The sequence below is a fragment of the Anas platyrhynchos genome, chromosome 6 (assembly GCF_047663525.1).
Source record: "Anas platyrhynchos isolate ZD024472 breed Pekin duck chromosome 6, IASCAAS_PekinDuck_T2T, whole genome shotgun sequence".
NCBI classification, from domain to species: Eukaryota; Metazoa; Chordata; class Aves; order Anseriformes; family Anatidae; genus Anas; species Anas platyrhynchos.
This window is the reverse complement of record NC_092592.1, coordinates 33,630,942-33,651,535: the sequence shown is the minus strand read 5'-3', so window position 1 is coordinate 33,651,535 and position 20,594 is coordinate 33,630,942. Positions and strand designations below refer to the sequence as shown.

Below are 20,594 nucleotides of genomic sequence, written 5' to 3'. Positions count from 1 at the left end.
AATCTGATAAAATATTTTTGAAACAGACTCTGAATTTAAAAAGTAAATCCACTATTAAATGAAAATATTGTGGACATGTTTCTGCTCCCTCATGGTAAATGCCAATACTTCTTTAAGCTTACTAACATATATTGTCAAGCTGAGCCATAAGAGGTAATCAGTTGCTTATGTGGTCAATATTCCCATTAAGCAATTTTCACCGTGCAAAACAGGAATATGTTGTATTATTTTCAATAATCATAAAATTAATAGAAATTTTAAAAACCAGGAAAGACAGAATTAAATTTAGAACAAAAAATGTGATTATTGTAATAATACAGAAACTATTCTTTCAGCATATGCATAGAAGTTTTAAAATTCATCTTTAAAATTACTTTTAAATCTAATAATAATCTAATAAAAAAAAAAAAACTAATAATCTAATATATGTAAGTGAAAATGAACGTGTGCTATGATAATGCCACCATTGGGTGATATCATCTGAGTCTATTATTCAGCAGAGCAGAGAAATACTAAGAAATAATTGGTGCAAAACCTCTCATTTTAATTGCTCTGCGCAGTCCTGGAAAACAAGTTTGATGCCTCTAATATCAAGGAACATATCTAACTCTGAAAATGAGACAAAATGGATCAGGCTGGTCATAAAGAAATTATAAGCACTGAGCCAGGATATGCCAGACCACCTTCAAAACAAAAGGGAACAATTTTACTTCACAAAATGGCAACAAAAGAAACAGCTCACATAGGCTTGTTCAGTATCAAAAGGATTTTTTGACTCAGGAGCTGGATAGAGGAAAGTTGTTCAAAGACAGAATTCAAAGCTGGAATAAGTCAAGACAGCCATGAGGTCTGGGAGAAGCAACTGGTGGTGAGGAATACCATAAGAAACAGGAGGATTTTTATCTTAGAAAATTATAAGTATTCTGGCTTCTTCTAAACCACAGGAATGATTTTGGATAGCTAAATGCATTGCTATACATCCTTCCTAGTTCTTTGCCATATTTTCCCCCGTTTCCAATCAAATGTCCACCTTACATAATTGGCTACAGCCAGAAGATGCAAAGTCTATATACATACATGTATATACAGGCTTTTCTTAAAAACATCTTGTGAACTTTACATGACACATTTTAAGTGTATACATACATAGTCCAGGCTATGGACAAATCTCTTCTCTTCAGCTGTACTTTCTGGAGATAACATTACTCCCCACTTCTCCCAGGATCAGACTGATTTAAAAATACGCAACAACCTCACTTCAAAGTGCTCAGGTCTAAAGTTCTTTATATTAGTTCTATCAAACTTCTCATAAAAAGTCTAGTCTGGGAAAAAAGTACTTGGCCAATTTTCAGAAGCTTAGTATCTCTGGGGTAATAAAGAGATATTTAAGTCAATCAGCTTTATAATGGAGAACTAGCATCAATGAGAACTTTCAAGAGTGACTCTTGTCTCTTCATTATAAATACCAGATCTGTCTAGAGACATAATTTTATTTCATTATATGCTGTTTGCCATGTCAGAATAAAAGTAAAAATAGTAAAATAGTAAATCTGGGCCTGAGTGGTTAATAAATATGTTTCACTGTATGAGTAGCATTGTTGCAATTGTTCTTTAATCTCAGAGTGCATGTTGTGTGAAAGCTTGTTTTGTGTGTCTAGAACCACTTGTACAAAATGCGGCATTTCAACTACCAAAGTTGATCATAAAGCAAAAGAGGAAAAAATAAAAAGATACATTATGCAGACAACCTTGAGGTTTCCTTTTCTTAATACAAAAGGCACTGGTTTACTCATTGATTGGATTCCTCAGCATAGCAAAAAGTTGATTTAAGAAACTTCATTTTGAACTGGTAACCATTTTACATTTTAAATGAAAGGACAGGTATTTTCTAAGCCTATTGGATAAAAAAATACCACTTTTATTACCTTGGAAAAATAAAGGGAAAAGTGGATCCTGCCAGGATGAATAAATTACACTGGTATGAGAGAAAAAAGGGCAGAACAATACAACTGACAGCAGATTAACATCTGGGGTTAACTGCCAAAAACAATGCAGTGCTTATTAGTACCCGAATGAAAAGCTCGGTCTTTGTCCTGAGCCACATTATTCATTTGCTTAAGCCAAACAGGCTCTTCATCAGCTTCTGTCTTGCCTTATGTTCTCATTTCCCTGGAAATGTATGGTAATGAAGGTCCTTCTAACAGATGTTCCTTTAGACTCATTAACTTCTGAATCTTGTTCATTTTATCCACCAAAAGTTAGTTTATTAGAACAAACAACTGCAGGAAGATAGACCATCACAAAGAGCTATAGATCATGATATTTAACTCCAGATATTGACACTGAGTGAATGCATGCAGATGCCAATAATTATGAAGTATGATGCTTAGAGATTGTCTTAAGTGATCAGGGAGTTCCCCATGTCTCAAGAGAAAAAGATGTCCAGTGTTACTTCAGGCAAAACAGCATAAGTGGTTGCTTAGCACAGATTCACATAGCAACTGTCCTGGTTGCTTGCAACAACTAAAGACACAAAGCACTTTGATCTTACTTGCCTGAGGGAGAGTTATTTAGTGAGCTAAAATAACTGTAGGACTATATAAATAGTACTATCACAACTAACTTCGAGGAAAATAGTAAAGTATTGACGATTTCATGAAAAATGCATTAAATAAAGCCCTAAGAAGAAAGAAACAACTGTGCACAGGATCTACATTATGATACACAGAACATGACAAATGGCAGACTTTATTTATTATAGATAAGATTAGTTTAATGTATCCCTTCACCTCTGTTGAAGAACAATTAATTTTGATTTCGCTGTTGAATTACGATATGAAAATCTGATCATGAGGGACTGCACACTTCATTTTAAGAATAACATCCCTGTAAAGGTATGCAACTATTCTTCATTAGTATGTACAGACTCTAAACAGTTTGGGGTCAATAAATATCCTGACAGTTTTATATATTTTAATATAATATATGAGCTTTAAGAAAATGTAAAATGTCTTCCCTCACATAAGGACTCTTAAAATGACATTTGTACTCCTATTAAATCTCAGATTAACAAAAATTTACATGATTTTATGTGAAGACTGACAGCAATGTGAAGCCAGTATCTACAAAAAAAAAAAAAAAAAAGATATTTTTGTATACAAAGCTATGTAGTATGTTTCTAAAAGTCATTACTCAATTTATCCGTTGAGTCACTACTCAGTTTAAAAATGCAACATTCCAACAGGCAAAATTCAGCAGCAGATTTGTAACTTGTTTCAGCTCTTCTAGTTAAAACCAACACTAGTCTCCATTTAGACACTAGTTCTAAAAGTACATGCTAACAAGTAATTCTTGGGACTGCTTAATGTGAGACACAGATAAGACAGAAAGAGCCAGTGTCAAGACATATAAACCAGAAATAATCTCTGGTGAAACTTTTCCATGTAACTTATGAATTGACTGTCACTGAGGTTTTACTTGGAAATAAAAAATGAAAGCAAAAAAAAACATCAAACAAAAAACAAACAAACAAACAAAAAAACTTTCAACATATATCTCTACTAATGTCTCTTTCTACCATGAGATTTTTTTTCGTATCCCATCTGGAATATCCTCCAGCTGTGTGTACCTACTGACACACCAAGGAAACCAAGCCAGAAAACCAGGTACAGTATGCACTCCCACACACCAGGGGGGCAGCAGACTATTATATTTCTTTCAGAAACAAATAGAAGTCTGTTGAAACAAAACCCAATTTTATACATATTTGACAATCATGAGTAAAGGTGAAAAATATTATGTACGCAAATGCTTGTGACGCATTGTGTAGTCATGTAATGATTTCTGTATGCTTTTGTCTTACGAAACAATCAGTTTCTGGTTCCACTCATACATTTACATGAGCTAAGCATTCTTAGCCTGAATAAGGCTGCATTATCTTCAGTTGCTAAGAATCACATGCAGTACCATTTCTCACTTGAATGAAGTCGAAGGAGATTGTGGGCCACTTTCTTTCTTTTGAAATAAACACACTGATTGTACAAAAATCCAAAATATTTTACTGTCTCAGTTCATCATCTGATAACAGGTAAGATCAGCTGGTAGAGTTAAGACAAGCAAACCAAATGACTATTGTGTCCTAGGGCCAGCTCATATGCTCTCAAGAGATCAAGCTCATGGAACTACAAAAATGTAATGCCTGCCAGTGACACAGTTCTATGCAAACAGTGCCAGGAAGAAAGACTGAAATAAACCAGTCTACCGCCACTCCTGGAAAACATTTGCATTCGCAAATATGTATTTTGTTTTCAAACATAAGAATGACTTATTCCTAAGTATTTTGTCCCACCTTCTTTTCACTTAAAATGTAACAAACTTCTTAGTCAAGAACAAAATATTTCCTTGCTAAAAAGCACAAAATCAAATAGACCTCACTTTAAGGCCGTTCTCAAAATATTCACTTTATTTTTCTTAAATTAACATATAGTAACTACTTACAGTTATTTTTTCCTGGAATAACTGCAAGCAATGATTTGCTTTTCTTTAGGAGTTGAAGGGTGTGTGAACAAGAAGCCAGAAAATCAAATTCTCTGTATTACGTGGAAGTATGAGAATTAGTTAAGGTTATACACAATGAACATATTCACCAGTTCTATGTATACACTTGCTATAACTGATTTTCAAAGATATACTGCTGCTACAGTTACAGTCTGAAACTTCCATTCACTTCAACGTGCATTTTGGACATTCTACATTTTGCAATATTGAACACTCATGTCCAGCATCCTACCCACATTTCACATCATAGTTGCAAAATAACTTGAAAAGACAAAGCCCTTTTCTATTTTATTGTTTCATTCTATTTTATTTTACTTTCGTGTTTCAAGAAATATAACTGGCTATCTTTACAGGTGAATACTCATACCCACACCATATTCCTAACCATATACAATACAATAAGCACACGTGATACCTCATCATACATGAGGAAAAGGCAGAAAAAAATGAAGTTGTATGAAGAAATGAAGTAAACGTGTTTAAATGTAATCACACTGAAAAACTACAAATTTAATCAAAATAATTGGGTTTTGTGATCCAATGACTACAGAAGATGTTTTTCTTTGCAGTGTTTATGGACAATTGTTATAAGCTGAAGACTAATTAGCAACCCAAACATTTGGAAACTTTTTTGTGAATAAAAACAAAGGACAAATGAATAAAAACATGCTAGGTAGACTGTGATTCTGAATATAAAAAGTCAACAAACTTAATCTCCCCTGGTGAGGCACTGTGCTGTAAGTGATAGCACCTGGCTAAGGGTAGCACCTTCAAGACCTACAAGCCCAGCTTCATTTCCTCAACTTTTTGCAGACACAGAACAAAAAAAATAGTCCTGTCTTAAGGAGCTTGCAATAGATGCATAAATCAAAGATAACAGAGAATACTGCATGGTCAGAAGTAGGTCATTCATGGTGGACAAATGTATGAATTGTCAGTTCAGCTGTGTCACCTCAATTAAGAGTCAATTAGGTAAAGTGGAGCTGAAAAAAAAAGCTGAAAAAAGAGCTAAAGTGGAGCTGAAAAAGTGGAGCTGTTTTTTGTTTGTTTGTTTGTTTTTCTAGATTATGTGCCAGTGATCAGTCTCCTGTCTTATTCAAGCACAGAACAGAAATTTAAACCAGGAGGACAAACTATCACACAGCATGTGTACTGGTATACAAGATGGAGAAGAAAAACAGCTCTCCACATTTTTTCACTTTAGAATCATCTTTTTATGCTGTGTTTTGTATAGGGCCAATGTGTGTGTTAAACTTCATTTTAATGGATAAATGTGTAATACAAGCCATCAGGCTGTTAACTTCACTGCCTAAAAAAACAAAACATACGTCACTGATGGGTGGAAAAAAAATATAAGACTTCATTAAGAATCAGGCTGTGAAAAAATGACATAAATTTCCTTTTGTACAAATTGTCTTTTGTAGTGGTAGGTATTGTATTTGGCAAAATTCCATACCATTTGCCCTTCTGTATACTTTCTTTTTTCTAGTTGCATAATGTTCAAATAAAATTATATATTCTAGTTTCTAAAGCAAGATGCCAGAGATTTTCTCAACTAGTTCATTAAGCTGGAAACCTTGCAGAAAAGTTTCTCTAATGCATGATTTAAATGAGAGTCATTTTAATGACAAAAGCAACCTTACATATCAGATCAGATATTTTAATGATTGCTATGCCAAGGGAGAAATAATTTCAAGTTAAAGTTTTTTACTATCTATTCATTAGATAAATGATTTGTATTGTATTGAAGGAAAACAAACAAAAACAAAACAACAACAAAAATACTTTTACAGTGATTCATGTTTTCTTAATGTTAAAAACTGGATGATTATCAGTTGTGGCAGTAATAGGTTTAAAATCTGCCTAGTACTTCGTTTTGTTTAGCTCTAATGACAGCTAAACTTTGATCCCCACATGTCATGGGGGCTTTATAGATGGCCATTAAAAGACACACCAGCTCTCAGATTAGCTATATAAGAATTCTAGGCATCTAATTCAGCAAATTAGGATTGTACTGTTAAGAGTAGGCACATTATTTGTGAAGTCATGCCTAATTTAGGCATAAGACAAGGCAGTATTGATGGTACTCTGAGATAACTGTGTTCAGTACTAAAGAGTATAAGAATAAAACAGACAAAAAATTGTTTTTGTAATTAAAACAAATATAACTAAATGTATTTCAGGAAATATATTATCTCATAATATGCCATAGCAGCAAGTAGCAAATTATGTGATGTGTTACATATGCAGTGCTACCAAGACATTTTATCAAAAAATATTTTTACATTTACAAGATAATTTACAAAATTAAACATTAAAAGAAACATTAAAAATCACACATACTTCAAAATCAAGTTTAATAATTTTATGAAGTTAACCTGTTGTAAATTTTTAGTTGGCTGAAACTAATTGTTGACTAATTTAAAGGGAAACGTTAATGACATTGTTCAAACAAGGTGGCTGAACAGAAAGAGTAGTACAGAAAATTAGGTTACTTAAAATGAAAGATTTCAATATACAAGTATACACGAAGAAAATTCCATTACCTCCCAAGACAGCATTTGTGATGTACTTTGCTGCCTGACCTGATAAATCTGTGCTGTGTCAGTTTTCACTCAACAGTTACTATTTGACGACACTAAATTAAATTTCATGGTGATAATGCACTCACCAATCTTCTCACCATTATTTTGCATATCTTAAAGCTGAATGTGTTATCACAGTGAGAGCAAACAATTATTTTCCCATGCTTCCACCTCTGTTTTGTTTACACTCTTTATAGTGCCTATCCCTTCCAACATACAGTGTGGACTGGAGCAAAACCAGATCTTCCCCTTTTCTGACAAATTCTATGAGCTGAAAACTCTATGACCCTACAACAAAATAAAGGCATTGCTGAATATCTACTTCAAATGTTTCTTCATATTTTAAACCAAGAAGGTAAGAATTAGGTGGTAGCTGCTAAAATAAACAGGTCAGCTACTATATTGCTGCTTTGTTGTTGCTATGTGCCACATGTATGCATGATACATGGATGTAAACTGGGGTTTAGAGGTACTGTGATTAAAGTGATTATTTTTCATCAGTAAAGAACTTGAATTCCTCTATGCATGTTTACGTTATATGCATTCCTAACCTGAAACTTAATGTTCTGTGTTTAATATCTTCTTTGACCTGTCTTGAACTGGGATCTGTACATAAAATAAAATAAAATAAAATAAAATAAAATAAAATAAAATAAAATAAAATAAAATAAAATAAAATAAAATAAAATAAAATAAAATAAAATAAAATAAAATAAAATAAAATAAAATAAAATAAAATAAAATAAAATAAAATAAAATAAAATAAAAATAACTATGTCCTTTTGTATCATGGCAACCAGCTATCAGCAGCTGGCAGATCATGGAAACTAATAGTACTACAAGACACTAACTGGAGAAAAAAATAATATATATATATATATATATATATACACACATATATATGTCAACATAATACCATCTGGTAATTTGCTCTCATTGCTGTCATTGTAAAGTAATATGAATCATTTGGCCATAACAGTATGAACACATTTGACCCTGGTGCTACTGAAGCATATATAGAGATATTTTGTTGATTCAAACAGAATAAGCTCTGAAAAAAGGCTGTGATTTCCAGTTGGAAATCTCTCTAACTTTAGAGAATACCTACAAGTGATAAAACACATTACCTGTATAGTTTTTGGATGCTCTGCACTTTCTGAGCAGTGTTGACTAGAACTACAGAATGTAAATCTGGATGCCTCCCAGCTATTCTGCTGCCAGGATAAAAGAAAAAAAAAAAAAAAAAAAAAAAACATAAATCTTATTTTTTTTTTTAAATGTTGCAGTAAAATATGAGATAAATACAATGCTTCAGGAAAAAACAAAATTCAAAAAGAAATCCACAACCATCACTTCAGTTACAAACTTTTTTCCTCAGGGGATACACACAAAATACTTAAGAAAGTACAGCCTTTTATTTTTATTTAAAAAGTGAGAGGAAAGAACTAACTTCATGTTCAAGAGAGGCGAGATAGATTATGATTAATGTCTTAAAATACCATTGTTCTTCCACTGAGAACATTCACTTGCCAAAACAAAGATGTTTAATGCCCAGATCGAGGAAGCTGGATCAGCAGTGTACACAGATCTGTGTAGGCAACAGAACATAAATCACAGAAGACTTGAGGAGCGGAGCCACTGCCGCCCCTATGATTCTACAAAAAATCACTGGAAAACCAAGGGGCTGCCCAAAGATTCCACGTCAGACAACATCCTTCACCTGCAGAACAGACAGAAGGCAGTACTCTGCCCTTGCAGCCACATTTGAGAACACTGTCCCTTAGCGAGAACAACAAATACATTCACTGTAATAATCTACAATAGAACTTGGATCAGTGTGGCAAATTACAAATCCCACTGTAGCCTGCCTAACCTGATGCACCTTAAAACATTATTGTCCACCAAGCCTACTGGATTCCACTGAATAAACTGAACCCGTGGTCAAACTCCCTTCAAATCAGCATGACTCTAAAGTTCCAAGCAAGCAGTGTCTTCTTCTAGTTGGAGCATTAGCCAAATCCAATTGTCATCCAAATCCAATTTCACAGATACTCTGTGAAGGCAGAGACAATGGAGACCTTCCACTGACACAGCTTAATGAAATAAATCACAGAGCCCCAGGTCATCATCATGCTGATGACAATGAAGCCTACACTGTGTGCTCTTTCCTGGTGACATCATATTTTGTTTATGATAGGTTCCATCTGAGTCTTGCAAAAAATCAATCTTTGGAATGGAAAAAAATCCTTCAAAATTTATCCTTTAAGTCTCAAAGAGAAAATAAGGATGCCTATTTAAAGAAAATAATGTAACCCAGTATGGAGCATGGCCAGATAATTAGCAAGAATAAATATTACAGTTATGACTAGTGGATGGGTCACTGCTTCAGAACAGCAAGATCCAGATTTGTGACCCTCTTCTTCCAAGGACATCGGATATACAGTCACAGAGTATTTAAAAAAAAAAAAAAAAATGCACCTTGGACTGCAGGGCTCAGTTACTCAGGGCTCAGGCCTTAAGTTAACACAAGTCATTAACAAAACAATGAACCAATCAGAAGGGAAAAATACTGCCTTTCTTTTGCAAATCACTTATTAGTCAATACAGAATTTGTCTTTTCTTTTGTTTCAACATAACTTTTGCATCACGATCAGTTTGAAATTCACTATACCCAGGCATCTATCTATATATATATATCTCCATTTTTTCATGACTATAATCCTATTTTGCAATGTAGCTGCTGCCTCCTCTAGCCATGACAGTTCCCTGAAGACAATATACTCCATAACAATTGCTTCTCCCATATCTCCAATATCTGTAGCTACAGGACATGAATGTTTTAATGTAAACATGAGCCCAATAGGAGAGGAAATCAGTGCCTAAACATTTTTGAGAACTTTAGTCTTTCCATATCTCAGTCTTCCATATATAAACTATGTATACCAATACTTTGCCAAAGGTTTTGGAGGTTCCATCCATTTAGTATTACCAAGTGTTCACATAACACTGTCATGGAAATACTTTCAAAAAGTACACAGACTTCATAGACAAACAATGTAAGCAGGAATATAAAGAAAAAAATGGCTGTCAGATAAGTTGCTAAAAGCAGACCTTATACTCAAAGAAATATGAACAATGCTATTTTCAAAACTGATTCAAAGAATCAGCCAAATGTCAGAACATTAGACAACGCTTGGCATTTATAATTTTACTACACTCCATAATCCTCCATATTTTTTCAAGAAGCAGACATTCACAGGTGACATTAATTCCCAAATTAAAAAAAAAAAAAAAAAAAAGCACAGGCACCCTATCTACTTCTTCCTCATGTTCTTGAGAAGAAGCCCTTGAAGAGAAATGTGCTTTACCACTCTCTCATAAACTCACTGGGTGGGTAATAAAAGAGACAAAAGCAGCATGAGTAAATGTGAAAGGAAACTAAACAGCCTGCACATTCAGAGGTGAGCAGGTGAAATTACGTTAAATCTTCAGAAAATGGATGATGAGGATAGCTCACAACCAAATGCCATGTATTTCACTGCCAGTGACGGGAGATGGAAAATTTTGCAGAAGACCTTACAGTAATGATAAAGTTCTGCTGTATAAAGAGAATGTCTATGGGTGCAACTTCTAAAGCATAACGTAAAAGATTCATATAAGGATCATAAGGTCCAATTATCAATTTACTCATTCATGAATTAATCTATTTATGTGGTATGTTAAAGATGGAGTGAAAAGTATGCATCTTTAACTGTTTAGTTGCAATACTTACAGAAATTTAATGAACATCTAAAATAATTATTCCTTATAAGTGTTTAAGCAAATATAAGTAGCATAGAAAATCCACCTAATTCATTTTCAAATCAAGTAACAAAACTCTCTTTTTTATTAATTTCATATTGTACCATTCCTCATCTTTGTTTAAACAGAAAACTTCTGTTATTCATTTTTAAAGGAATAATTTTCAGAAGTATCAATACTTAATGCATGCTGCCAAACCACTGAAAGAATAGAAGTGCATAGTATACCCCTGATACTGAAAAGAAGGAAGGATTTGGAAAAAATTAATTTACATTTACTTTAATAGTTCTTTATTTTGTCAGTCAGATCCCAGCTTAACTGTAGCAGGTAACATCACAATCACTCTCATGTGGTCATCAGCTTGTACCTCAACTACCACAGTCTTCTTACAAGCCTCGAAAATGCAGTCCTGGACCACTTAACATCAATGCACAGTATTTCTGCAGAGATCATAATCTTGTCATCACTTTGTTAACATCATCCCTTGCTAAATATCCTTTCACTGGTTTCCCTGTTTGTTCATATCAAATACCTATCAAATTGCCTTCAATTTCAAAACCCCTTGCAATTCATTCTCCCCTATCCAGCATTTCTCATATGCTGTCATTCTGGTTCCTTAATCATTAATGCTACCTCCTGAAATTAGAAGACCATTTATACTTTCTCCTACACTATCCTGTAGGCTACCCAAAAACTTAGGCCATTGTCAGCTTTCCAATCAGTTCTGACACTATGTCTCAGAAAACTGGGTAAAACTGAACCACTGGTATACTGAGATAACTTAGCCGTATGGGCTTCCACGTTGCACACTGTCATCTGACAGACCACCTTTCATTGCACTTCGACCTGCTCTTTTTTTTTTTTTTTTTTTTTTTTTTTTAAATTAGCTTTCGAAAAGCTAATCAGGTTTAAAGCTGTCTGAGACAGAAATCAATTCAATGCTTCAGGTGCATATTTAAAAGAACCAAACCCTGTGAGGGTTGACCATAAGCAATCTCTCAGGAATCACAGATATTGAGATTTCAGTGACTCTGGAAAATAACATACTTTAAATTCATTTAGTATTTTATATTTGTTGGCATAATTCAAGAACTGACACAAAATTTATGAAGGTTTAGTATGCCACAGTAAGTCAAAACAAAACCAGACTAGATTGTTTACTCAGAGATTGCTTAGACCCCACCCTCCCCAAAGAAAAGAACTTTATTTTAGTATGATGTCTGTTCCTTAGCTCTGATAAATTTATTATATGACATGAGGGATAATAAATGATTTTATGCAGCAGTAGTAGAAGAGACTACAAGCAAGCTGAAATACTTCTAAAATCAAGAGTTATTTTGTAATACCTGCAGTTGTACTAGAGGGCAGGGCTTCCAGACCACTACGAGACGTTCATTAAAATGTCTTGCAGCCAGCAAGTTCCCACTTGACAGATCCTGCCCTTTAATAAAATCAAGTTACTCCTCTTTAAACATCATTGGCATTTTATAGGCTGTTAAAAGGAACAGATCGCAGTATGTTTATATTGCTCTGTGTCTCCCTGATTGTGTCTCATTCTGATAACCACCTGTCTGACTAAGCTTTGATTGGGTATGTATCTTCTGCAAATAATTCAATAGGAAACAAACATGTTACTGTTGTATTAAAACCAGAACGTGTATTGGGACTGAAGATTATTGGTCAGTGCAGGAATTTTGCAGGCATCTGGTCTGTAGTTCACATTGCATGCAGTGAATTATATCTCAGTAATTGAGAATGATGAATGATTTGACCCTCTTAAATATATAATGAGGGAAAAAACAGCACAGTGAGAGACCAGATTTAGGCAATTTTAGCCTCCAGGAAAAAAGCAGTTGTAACCCAACACCACCTACAAATCTCAGTGGGTATTTTGGTTGGATAGTGTGTCATACCTTGGACGATACATCTCGCATTATGGGCAAAAAGAAACACTAATATTTATCTTCTACAGCATCAAAACCCATATGCAATGTAAAGAAGTTAGAGGTTTTTACCCAATAAGGTTAAAAAAAAATAACCTTTGGTTTGGGGATTATTTTTTTCTTTGCACAGGTATTTTATAAATCACTCTAAAATGCAGGAGTATTAAAAATAAGTGTTACACAAGACAGCTAAATTACTCTTATACAATTTAATGTCACATTGGCAAGATAATACCTCTTTCTGCACGCACCTCTGTAGTACTATGGTGACATTACTAAACTCTAAAGTTAACAGCAGATCCAGAACTCAAAAAGCATGGTAATTAGTAATTTCATGCTGGCATCTCACAGTGGGATGTCCTGCTGTGGTTAGAGACTGGCCAGGACCAGCCTCCCATTCATACAGATACGGAAGACAGAGGTCGGTTCACTTCTGGCACGATTTGTCTCTTCTCCCAGCGGGCCATCCTCCTGCCCACTGCACTGCGTGGAAACATCAAAATGCAGCGCCTCTTGTCAGACTTTGGAAAAGATGCTGTCCCCAGAGCTGCAGAATTAAATACACTGATGGCAAGGCAGCTATACAGCTTGAGGCTTTGGGCTTGATTTATTATTTTGCAACACTAGATAGAAAGAGGAGCATATTTGTTCATATACTGTCCCTAAAATCTGTGCTAGAAAGTATTAGGCAACATTGCTGGGGGAATTTAGTTTGTGTTGTGGAGGAAAGTAGAAAGCAGAGAAATGATGAATAGATAAAAAGAAAAAAGCCAAAAAGTGAAAAGAGTTTAAAAAATGACTGAGAAGATAAGGGGAAACCACTCTAGTATTCTTGCTTACTTTTCTTATTCAGACAACCAGTTGCTAAAAGCAGCTTCTGGTCACCAGAAAAGGTAATTAAATAAATTCATTGCTCTCTTTTGTCTATGGTTCAGAAACATGCATGCTTAATGTTGTAGAAGATGAGCACGTGAATAGTATGCATTTCTGTTCTGGCACAAGGACTGGATTTAAATATGAATGGGGAGATCTCCTGCAGCTGACAGAAGTGCTCACTCGTTCCACCACTGCGGCAGAGATGTTACCTCCAACTCCAGGGTCCCATTTTCAGAGCAGCAATTCAGATAATGCATATTTATAATGTTTTTAAAGCCGAATGAGTTAACAAATCACAAAGACCTTGAATTACACAGGAAGTAGCAAAATCCAATTGGGTAGAGCCTTAATTTGATACGTCTGTATTGTGTGATGGAGCAGGATGGAGTCCATACAATGGAGCCCATGGCAGATAGGGCTTTCAGTATATTGAAAGCCCTATATTTGTGCTCTGAAAGACAGCAGCTGCTTCCCATCTTCCATAACATCTGAAGAGAGTTTTACATTCAGAGTACTCACAAGCCAAGAACACACATGTCTAATACAGGCTGATGGAGAGAGTATTTCTCATGGTACCCAGACTATTGGCTGCTCAGGAAAGCTACATGTGGCAAACAAAAGAGGAATTACCAAAGAAATAAGTAGAGCTGTTAAACATGTACTGCAATAGAATGAGAAAACTTTTTTTTTTTTTTTTAAACCAACACTTCAAAATGCTGTGATAGATCTGTAAAACTTTATATAGCACATCCATGTTTTCAACACTGGGAGCTGCTCTCCACAGCAGAATATATATATATATATTTTTTCCCCCTAGCATTTTCTATAGTGCTAACAAAATCAAGATAGAAGAAAAACAGAGAAAAGTGATCTTCTATAAGGCTAGTCTTATTATCCATTGTTATTGTAAGCGCTTTTTTATTATTTCTAATCTGTAGTTGATTTTTTTTGTAGTACTTTTTACCTGCTTCTTGCAGTACACAGCTATCAGTTAGACAAAAATACATCTCACTTTTCACTTTCTAGATGCGACTTTTTATTTATTCTTCTGTGTTTTAAGCTTTTTTGTTCATGCATTAACCAGTTGCTTACACAAACATCTCAGTTCTTTCTTCCCAACTACTCCTGACACACTGTAATATATTCAACATCTCAGGGCTGAAATCTCATCTCCATTTCACAAAACCACCTCTTTTGTGGATTTTTTAGGATATGCCTGCTTATGTGTTGCTATATACAACCTGGCACCAAGGAACTGTCAAAGACTAAGTGGCCTATTTATTTACCAGCATAATACAGATGATGATGATGATAAAAACAAAACAGTCACTTTTCTGAATATGCTGTCTTTACATTCCTGTTACCAAATCTGGTATCTCCCAGTGCTGAGTTTCACCAGCTCTCAGAGACCAGCAATCCTGAGATACTACTTTCCAAAGCTAGCTACAGAATATCCAAATAATGTGAATATTACTAAGTTTCTTATCACATTATTTTGCCTACTGGAAAGATATCATATTATAAACACAAAAGTAATATTATCTAGACATGAGAAAACTAAGTCAGATGTTAACAAACAAAACTCAAAACAAAACCAACCACCTGGTAATTTACCCATTTCTTCATTTTACCCAGAAGGTTTTGTAATTCATAAATGAATGAAAAGCTACCAGAGTTCTTTTTTCTAAAGGCTTTTATGTTAATTGAGTTTGCTCTAAACATTTTCATATATCACATCAAGTATTCGATGAAGTGCCAAAGCACTTTGTTAACAAACTTATTTCCCAGATGTGGCTAAAGCAGGGACAGAAGGCTTGAATGTTCTAACATACCTAACAATTCAATTACAGTTATCTTATGGTGCCATCACATATTTTTCTTCAACAATCAAACAACCTCAGCTGGAAACTCCAAGCAATAACATAAATAAAGGACCATCTGGCAAGAATAATTAAGGAAGGCTGGAAATAAAACATTAATTAGTGCAGTAGTTCAAACGACCTTCAAAGGCCTTATTATGAAATTATATCCAAAACAGATAATCATTTATTTCATGTTACAGTTATATTTAACTAAGCATGAATAAATAATAATATCATTTTAGGATGCTATTACATTGTTATTGACTCAAACTGCATTTGAAATTGTCTTATTTTTCTATAACAATAAAATTAGAATGGAAAACAACCTACATCAGTTTAGAATGGCAGCCATGGTTTTCCCCTGTTTCACATCAGTGAGCCAGATGAATCAAGCTTGCCTCAAAATTTACATACTAGAAAGGAATAGAATGGTTTGCCAGGACAATATGCATGCAACTAATTGCTTTTAAATCATTTACATTTGTTTTCTCCATTCCAGAAGAAAAAGAATGGAAATCTAGAATTACTTGCTTCTTGATCTATGAAATGAAATGCCAAATATTAAGATTTATTAAAATCTCTTCTATATAGATACATACATGGCCATCACAAACTCATGGAAGACATCTTCTTGTATCTTTCAACATCTTTACTACTTTTACTGATGATCTTAAGTTAGTTGCAACTAAAAGAAATCAACAGATTACAACATAACTAGAAGATATGTAATGGTCGTCTCAAATGCCTTTCTTATCCCAAAATCAACACAATGGGAAAAGATTATTTGAAATGCAAGCAATAACCAAGTTGTTTAAAGGAAAAAACAAACAAGCAAACAAACAAACCAGCTCAGTTCTTCTTGTATTTCTGTACCTTTTCCAAATTGCATTTAAAATGTATGTATAAATTATTAACAGTTACATCTGTATATTTTCTGGGTTTGTTCTTTTAGTTGAGCATTATTAGGAAAATATTCCACAGCAAAGGATTTTTAAAAAGGACTATAATTAAAATACATTAATTATTTTATCTTAATACAAAATTTGTCAACCAGCCAGTAAGAGTAGAGCTTTCCATTATTTGGTGGAGTCACCTTCTCCTTATCCCCAGTCTACAGGATGTCAAAAAACTGAATGAATTACCTTGGACCATAGCCAATAGCAAGTCCTTTACTTATGAGCCAGACAATGACAAAGCTCCTGAAAGTCTCAGACATCATCTGGATAAGCAGGCACAGGGGATGAAATCTTCCTTAGGGAATCTGTGGACCAGATCCACTTTATGAAGATCCTTTACTAACAAAAGGACTACAGGACTCCTCAATGCCACCGAATACCAAGGGGAGCCAGATGAAATGTTGCCGATATATTATTATTTCCACTATTGACTTTTGCCTAACACAACATGTTCACTGCACCAAATGTGGCAAACAGTGCAAATGCAATGCTAATGGTGATACTAAAGTAATGAATTTCAGTTTTGTCCTTTTATCTTTCTGGAAGTCAGTAACTTACCCCTGGAAACTTTACTAGGATCACAGATACATTGCTGATATAAGGTAATGTTGCTTCTTACACTGAGAAATTAACATGGGATAAGCTAGTATGTGAGTTCAGCACTGCACCCATTGATAAGGATATAAATTACTACTAGAGCCTGCTGTTGCCTTTTATTTAAAATGACAAAATCATTCCAACACAAGGACCAAAAAGTAGAAGTGAAAAAAAAATACAGAGAAATAGCTGGCCCTTTGTTACCTGCCAAACTATAGGAGTGGAGCATAAGAGACACTATACAGCACTGGTGAGGCTGCACCTTGAATATTCTGGTCACTTTTGAGCCCCTTATCACAAGAAGGACATTGAGTTGCTCAAAGTTGTGCAGAGAAAAGCAACGAAGCTGGTGAAGGGACTTGAAAACAAGAGTTACAAGGAGCAACGGAGGGAATTGGGGCTATTTAGCCTGGAGAAAAGGAGGCTGAGAGGAGACTTTAGTGCTCTCTACAACAACAAACAGGGTGGGTGTCAGTCTCTTTTCTTAGGTGACAGGTGGTAAGACTTGAGGAAACAGTCTCAAGTTGGTCCAGGGGAGGTTTACACTGGACATCAGGAAGAATTTACTCACAGAGAGTGTGGTCAAGCATTGGAACAGGCTGCCCAGGAAAGTGGTGGATTCATGATTCCTGGAGGCATTTAAAAGACGTGTGGACCTGGCACTAAGGGACATGGTTTTGTGATGGGAGTTGGTAGGTCAGGTTGATAGTTAGACTTAATCTTGAAAGTCTTTTCCAACCTAAATGATTCTATCATTCTATGAATCGAAACTAACAAAAGCTGATGAGTAATAGATGCTGAAAGGTAGTAGAATCCAGACAATATCCATCCCCAGCAAAAAGTACTGAAAGGAAGGAAGAAATCTCAGATATTTGTGAAAACAGGAGAAAGAAGGACCTAAAACTATTTGAAGGTTATAGGAAGGAAGTTCTTACAATTACCTGAGGGATGGAGAGAAAAAAAAATTACTAGGGAACAAAAGGAAGGTGAAAAGACATAGGTCAGACTGTAATAACTCAAAGATATAAAGGAGGGAGGTGTGGACTCTACACCATCATAAACTATAAATCAACTGCAGACTTGTCAGCTCAGATCAAACTTGTGACAAGAGAAGGAATACAGATCCAGAAAGTGGACCTATGATTTCTCTGACAGAAATCCTACTTAGTTAGCATAGAGATCTCCAAAGACTTCTGTGATCACCTCCCTGCGCTACCTGCAGAAGTGCCTCTCTAGTTCTAGTTAGGATGCTTTAGACACTGTGACTCTGCACATGGATAGGGGAAAGCAGATGGTGTGACAGCCTGTGCAACGAGCTGAATGAGTCTGACTTTCAAGATCAAGCAAAGGGTAGTGAATGGGAGAGATATTGCTGCTCTGGTTTTCCAAGTTTCTGGCCCTAACTTTTTAGGTAGATGGTTGCACTGTTTTGCTGTGGGAGAGTAGAAAGAGAGTTAGGTGTATCATATTCAGGCTTATGAAAAAAAAAAAAGATTGTTGTTTGTTTTTCCATCAAAAAGCTGAAGTTACATTAAAAAATACACAGGATGGGCCAACATAACCATAAATATTTGGTCATTATTTTCATTGTCTTTAGTTCTTATGTCTCCTGAGTACTGTTCTGCAATGGTTAACTTCTAAAGAACTGTGAGGGAGCCCAGGCAGGCATATCCTCTAATGCCACCAGCTGAGAGTACAGTAAGAATCCAAGCTTGTTCCCCCAGTTGTCCCCAAGAATTCCACAGATGCTGTAATTCAAGTGCACTGGATACAAGAACACTGATTCTGATGAAGTAGTGATGACACTTTCATTGAAAATTTTACTAGGTTTTACAAAATATGCGTTAGTGTTTTTATGAAATATTTTCACGAGAAGATGAAAAAGCCTTTTCTGACTTCCAGTCAGTCTTTTTGGAAGGTGTTTTGGTACTTCTCTGGCCCTTCTAGTGAAACAGGTACAGAGACCCTCTTCGCAGAAGAAAAAGGGTAAATTTTGAAAGGCAATGCAGATTCCTTGTGAAGATTCTTACTTTTCATAGACGTTTGCCAAGGGCAGAAAGAGAGTATATATTATTTTCTTAGAAGCTATAGCTTAACAAACCAGTACAGATTACTCTAAAATAAGGACTTGCAGAGTGAAAGGTTGATTTTCAGATGTGTCTGGCCTAAACAAAATAAACAGCTTGAGTATCCATCATTAGCAGGCATAATAGCTCCGCAGGAGATGCAGCTTGAACCTTGAAGAGCTATGCTCTTCAATTAAAGCTAACAAAATGCAGAGAAATCAAATAGAGAAGAAAATATTCCCTTAGGGAAGTTCTGTATGAAAAACTATGAAAACAATTTTCACTAATAATAGTTTATATCGTCTGACTCATAGAAGAAAGGGTAATGTCAGAACGACACCTTTTGTCACTCTTACCAAGAAGACACAGAGAGAACCATAAGATTTCACTGAAAGAGAATTCTTAAGATTAAATCTAAAGAAGGCATCATTTGGTTAAATCTTAAAAAGATAAGCAAAACGTATACAAACAAAAGCACAATGCTCTATGAGCAAAATCAAACAAAACTCTTTTGAAATATGATAATCACTGAGGGCAGAACTATGGCCTAACTTGACAGCAAACAGGAAATATATTGGAGCAAGTAAGGTTCTATAGCAAAAGCTTTCAATCACTGGTTTGTCATGAGTCTACACCATTCCTAGAAGGATCACACTCCTCACACTCTGGGAAAACTGCACACCTAGCTCTTCAATGAATGACGAAATATATCATCAATACTGGAGACCATTTTGCATCACACTATTGGAATTAAATAAACCCAACAGGAAACAATGGGCTTCTATACCAGCCACACAGCAGCAAACACTGCACGTAACTAGACGATTTAAAATATCTTGTTATATCTTATTATATTGGTTATGCAGTGTAAATCAAAAGGCTATCAGATAGACCATTCTTTACTCTCTGGAAAATAAACATCAAACAGAAATACAAAGCCAAGTTTCATTTTTGGTTTGATCAAAAAGATGAAGTATAGCTTCTTGGGAGTGTATTAGAAATACATCCATTTACGCTACAGTTTCTATCCCTGCAGTTGTCTCTATATAAAGAATGCAGTATAGGCTGCCAATGATACCAATAAAATGAAAACATACATTAATTCATTTTTTCTTAAGCAAAAAGATGATAATTTGTAAAAATGCTAACATAAGCATTCCACAGCATTCACTCCATTCTGTTAGAAGAATGAGAACTAGTAAAGCAAAGCTTGATGACTGGACCTAAAATATTATATGGCTACAGATTCATTAGTGTAGGGACAGTAACTCCATTAGGCTTAAGAGTAGTCAATTAAATAGATTTTCTACATACTATTTGCTTACTAACCAGTGGTCAATTAAATTCATTG

At 34.9% G+C, this 20,594-nt stretch overlaps 1 protein-coding gene across 17 annotated transcripts in view; it reads right to left on the bottom strand.

Annotated features, from left to right (window-relative positions):
• ATRNL1 (attractin like 1) overlaps positions 1-20,594 on the bottom strand; it is a 493,325-nt gene that overhangs the window by 150,986 nt on the left and 321,745 nt on the right. For 9 of the 17 annotated variants that reach the window (XM_072039818.1, XM_072039817.1, XM_038181289.2 and 6 more), the window contains one exon: positions 8,270-8,356. The exons of the other annotated variants lie outside the window; for them this stretch is intronic. In XM_072039818.1, the coding sequence (XP_071895919.1) occupies positions 8,270-8,356 (87 nt within the window). The remainder of the gene's footprint in view (positions 1-8,269; positions 8,357-20,594) is intronic. 17 annotated transcript variants of the gene reach the window in all.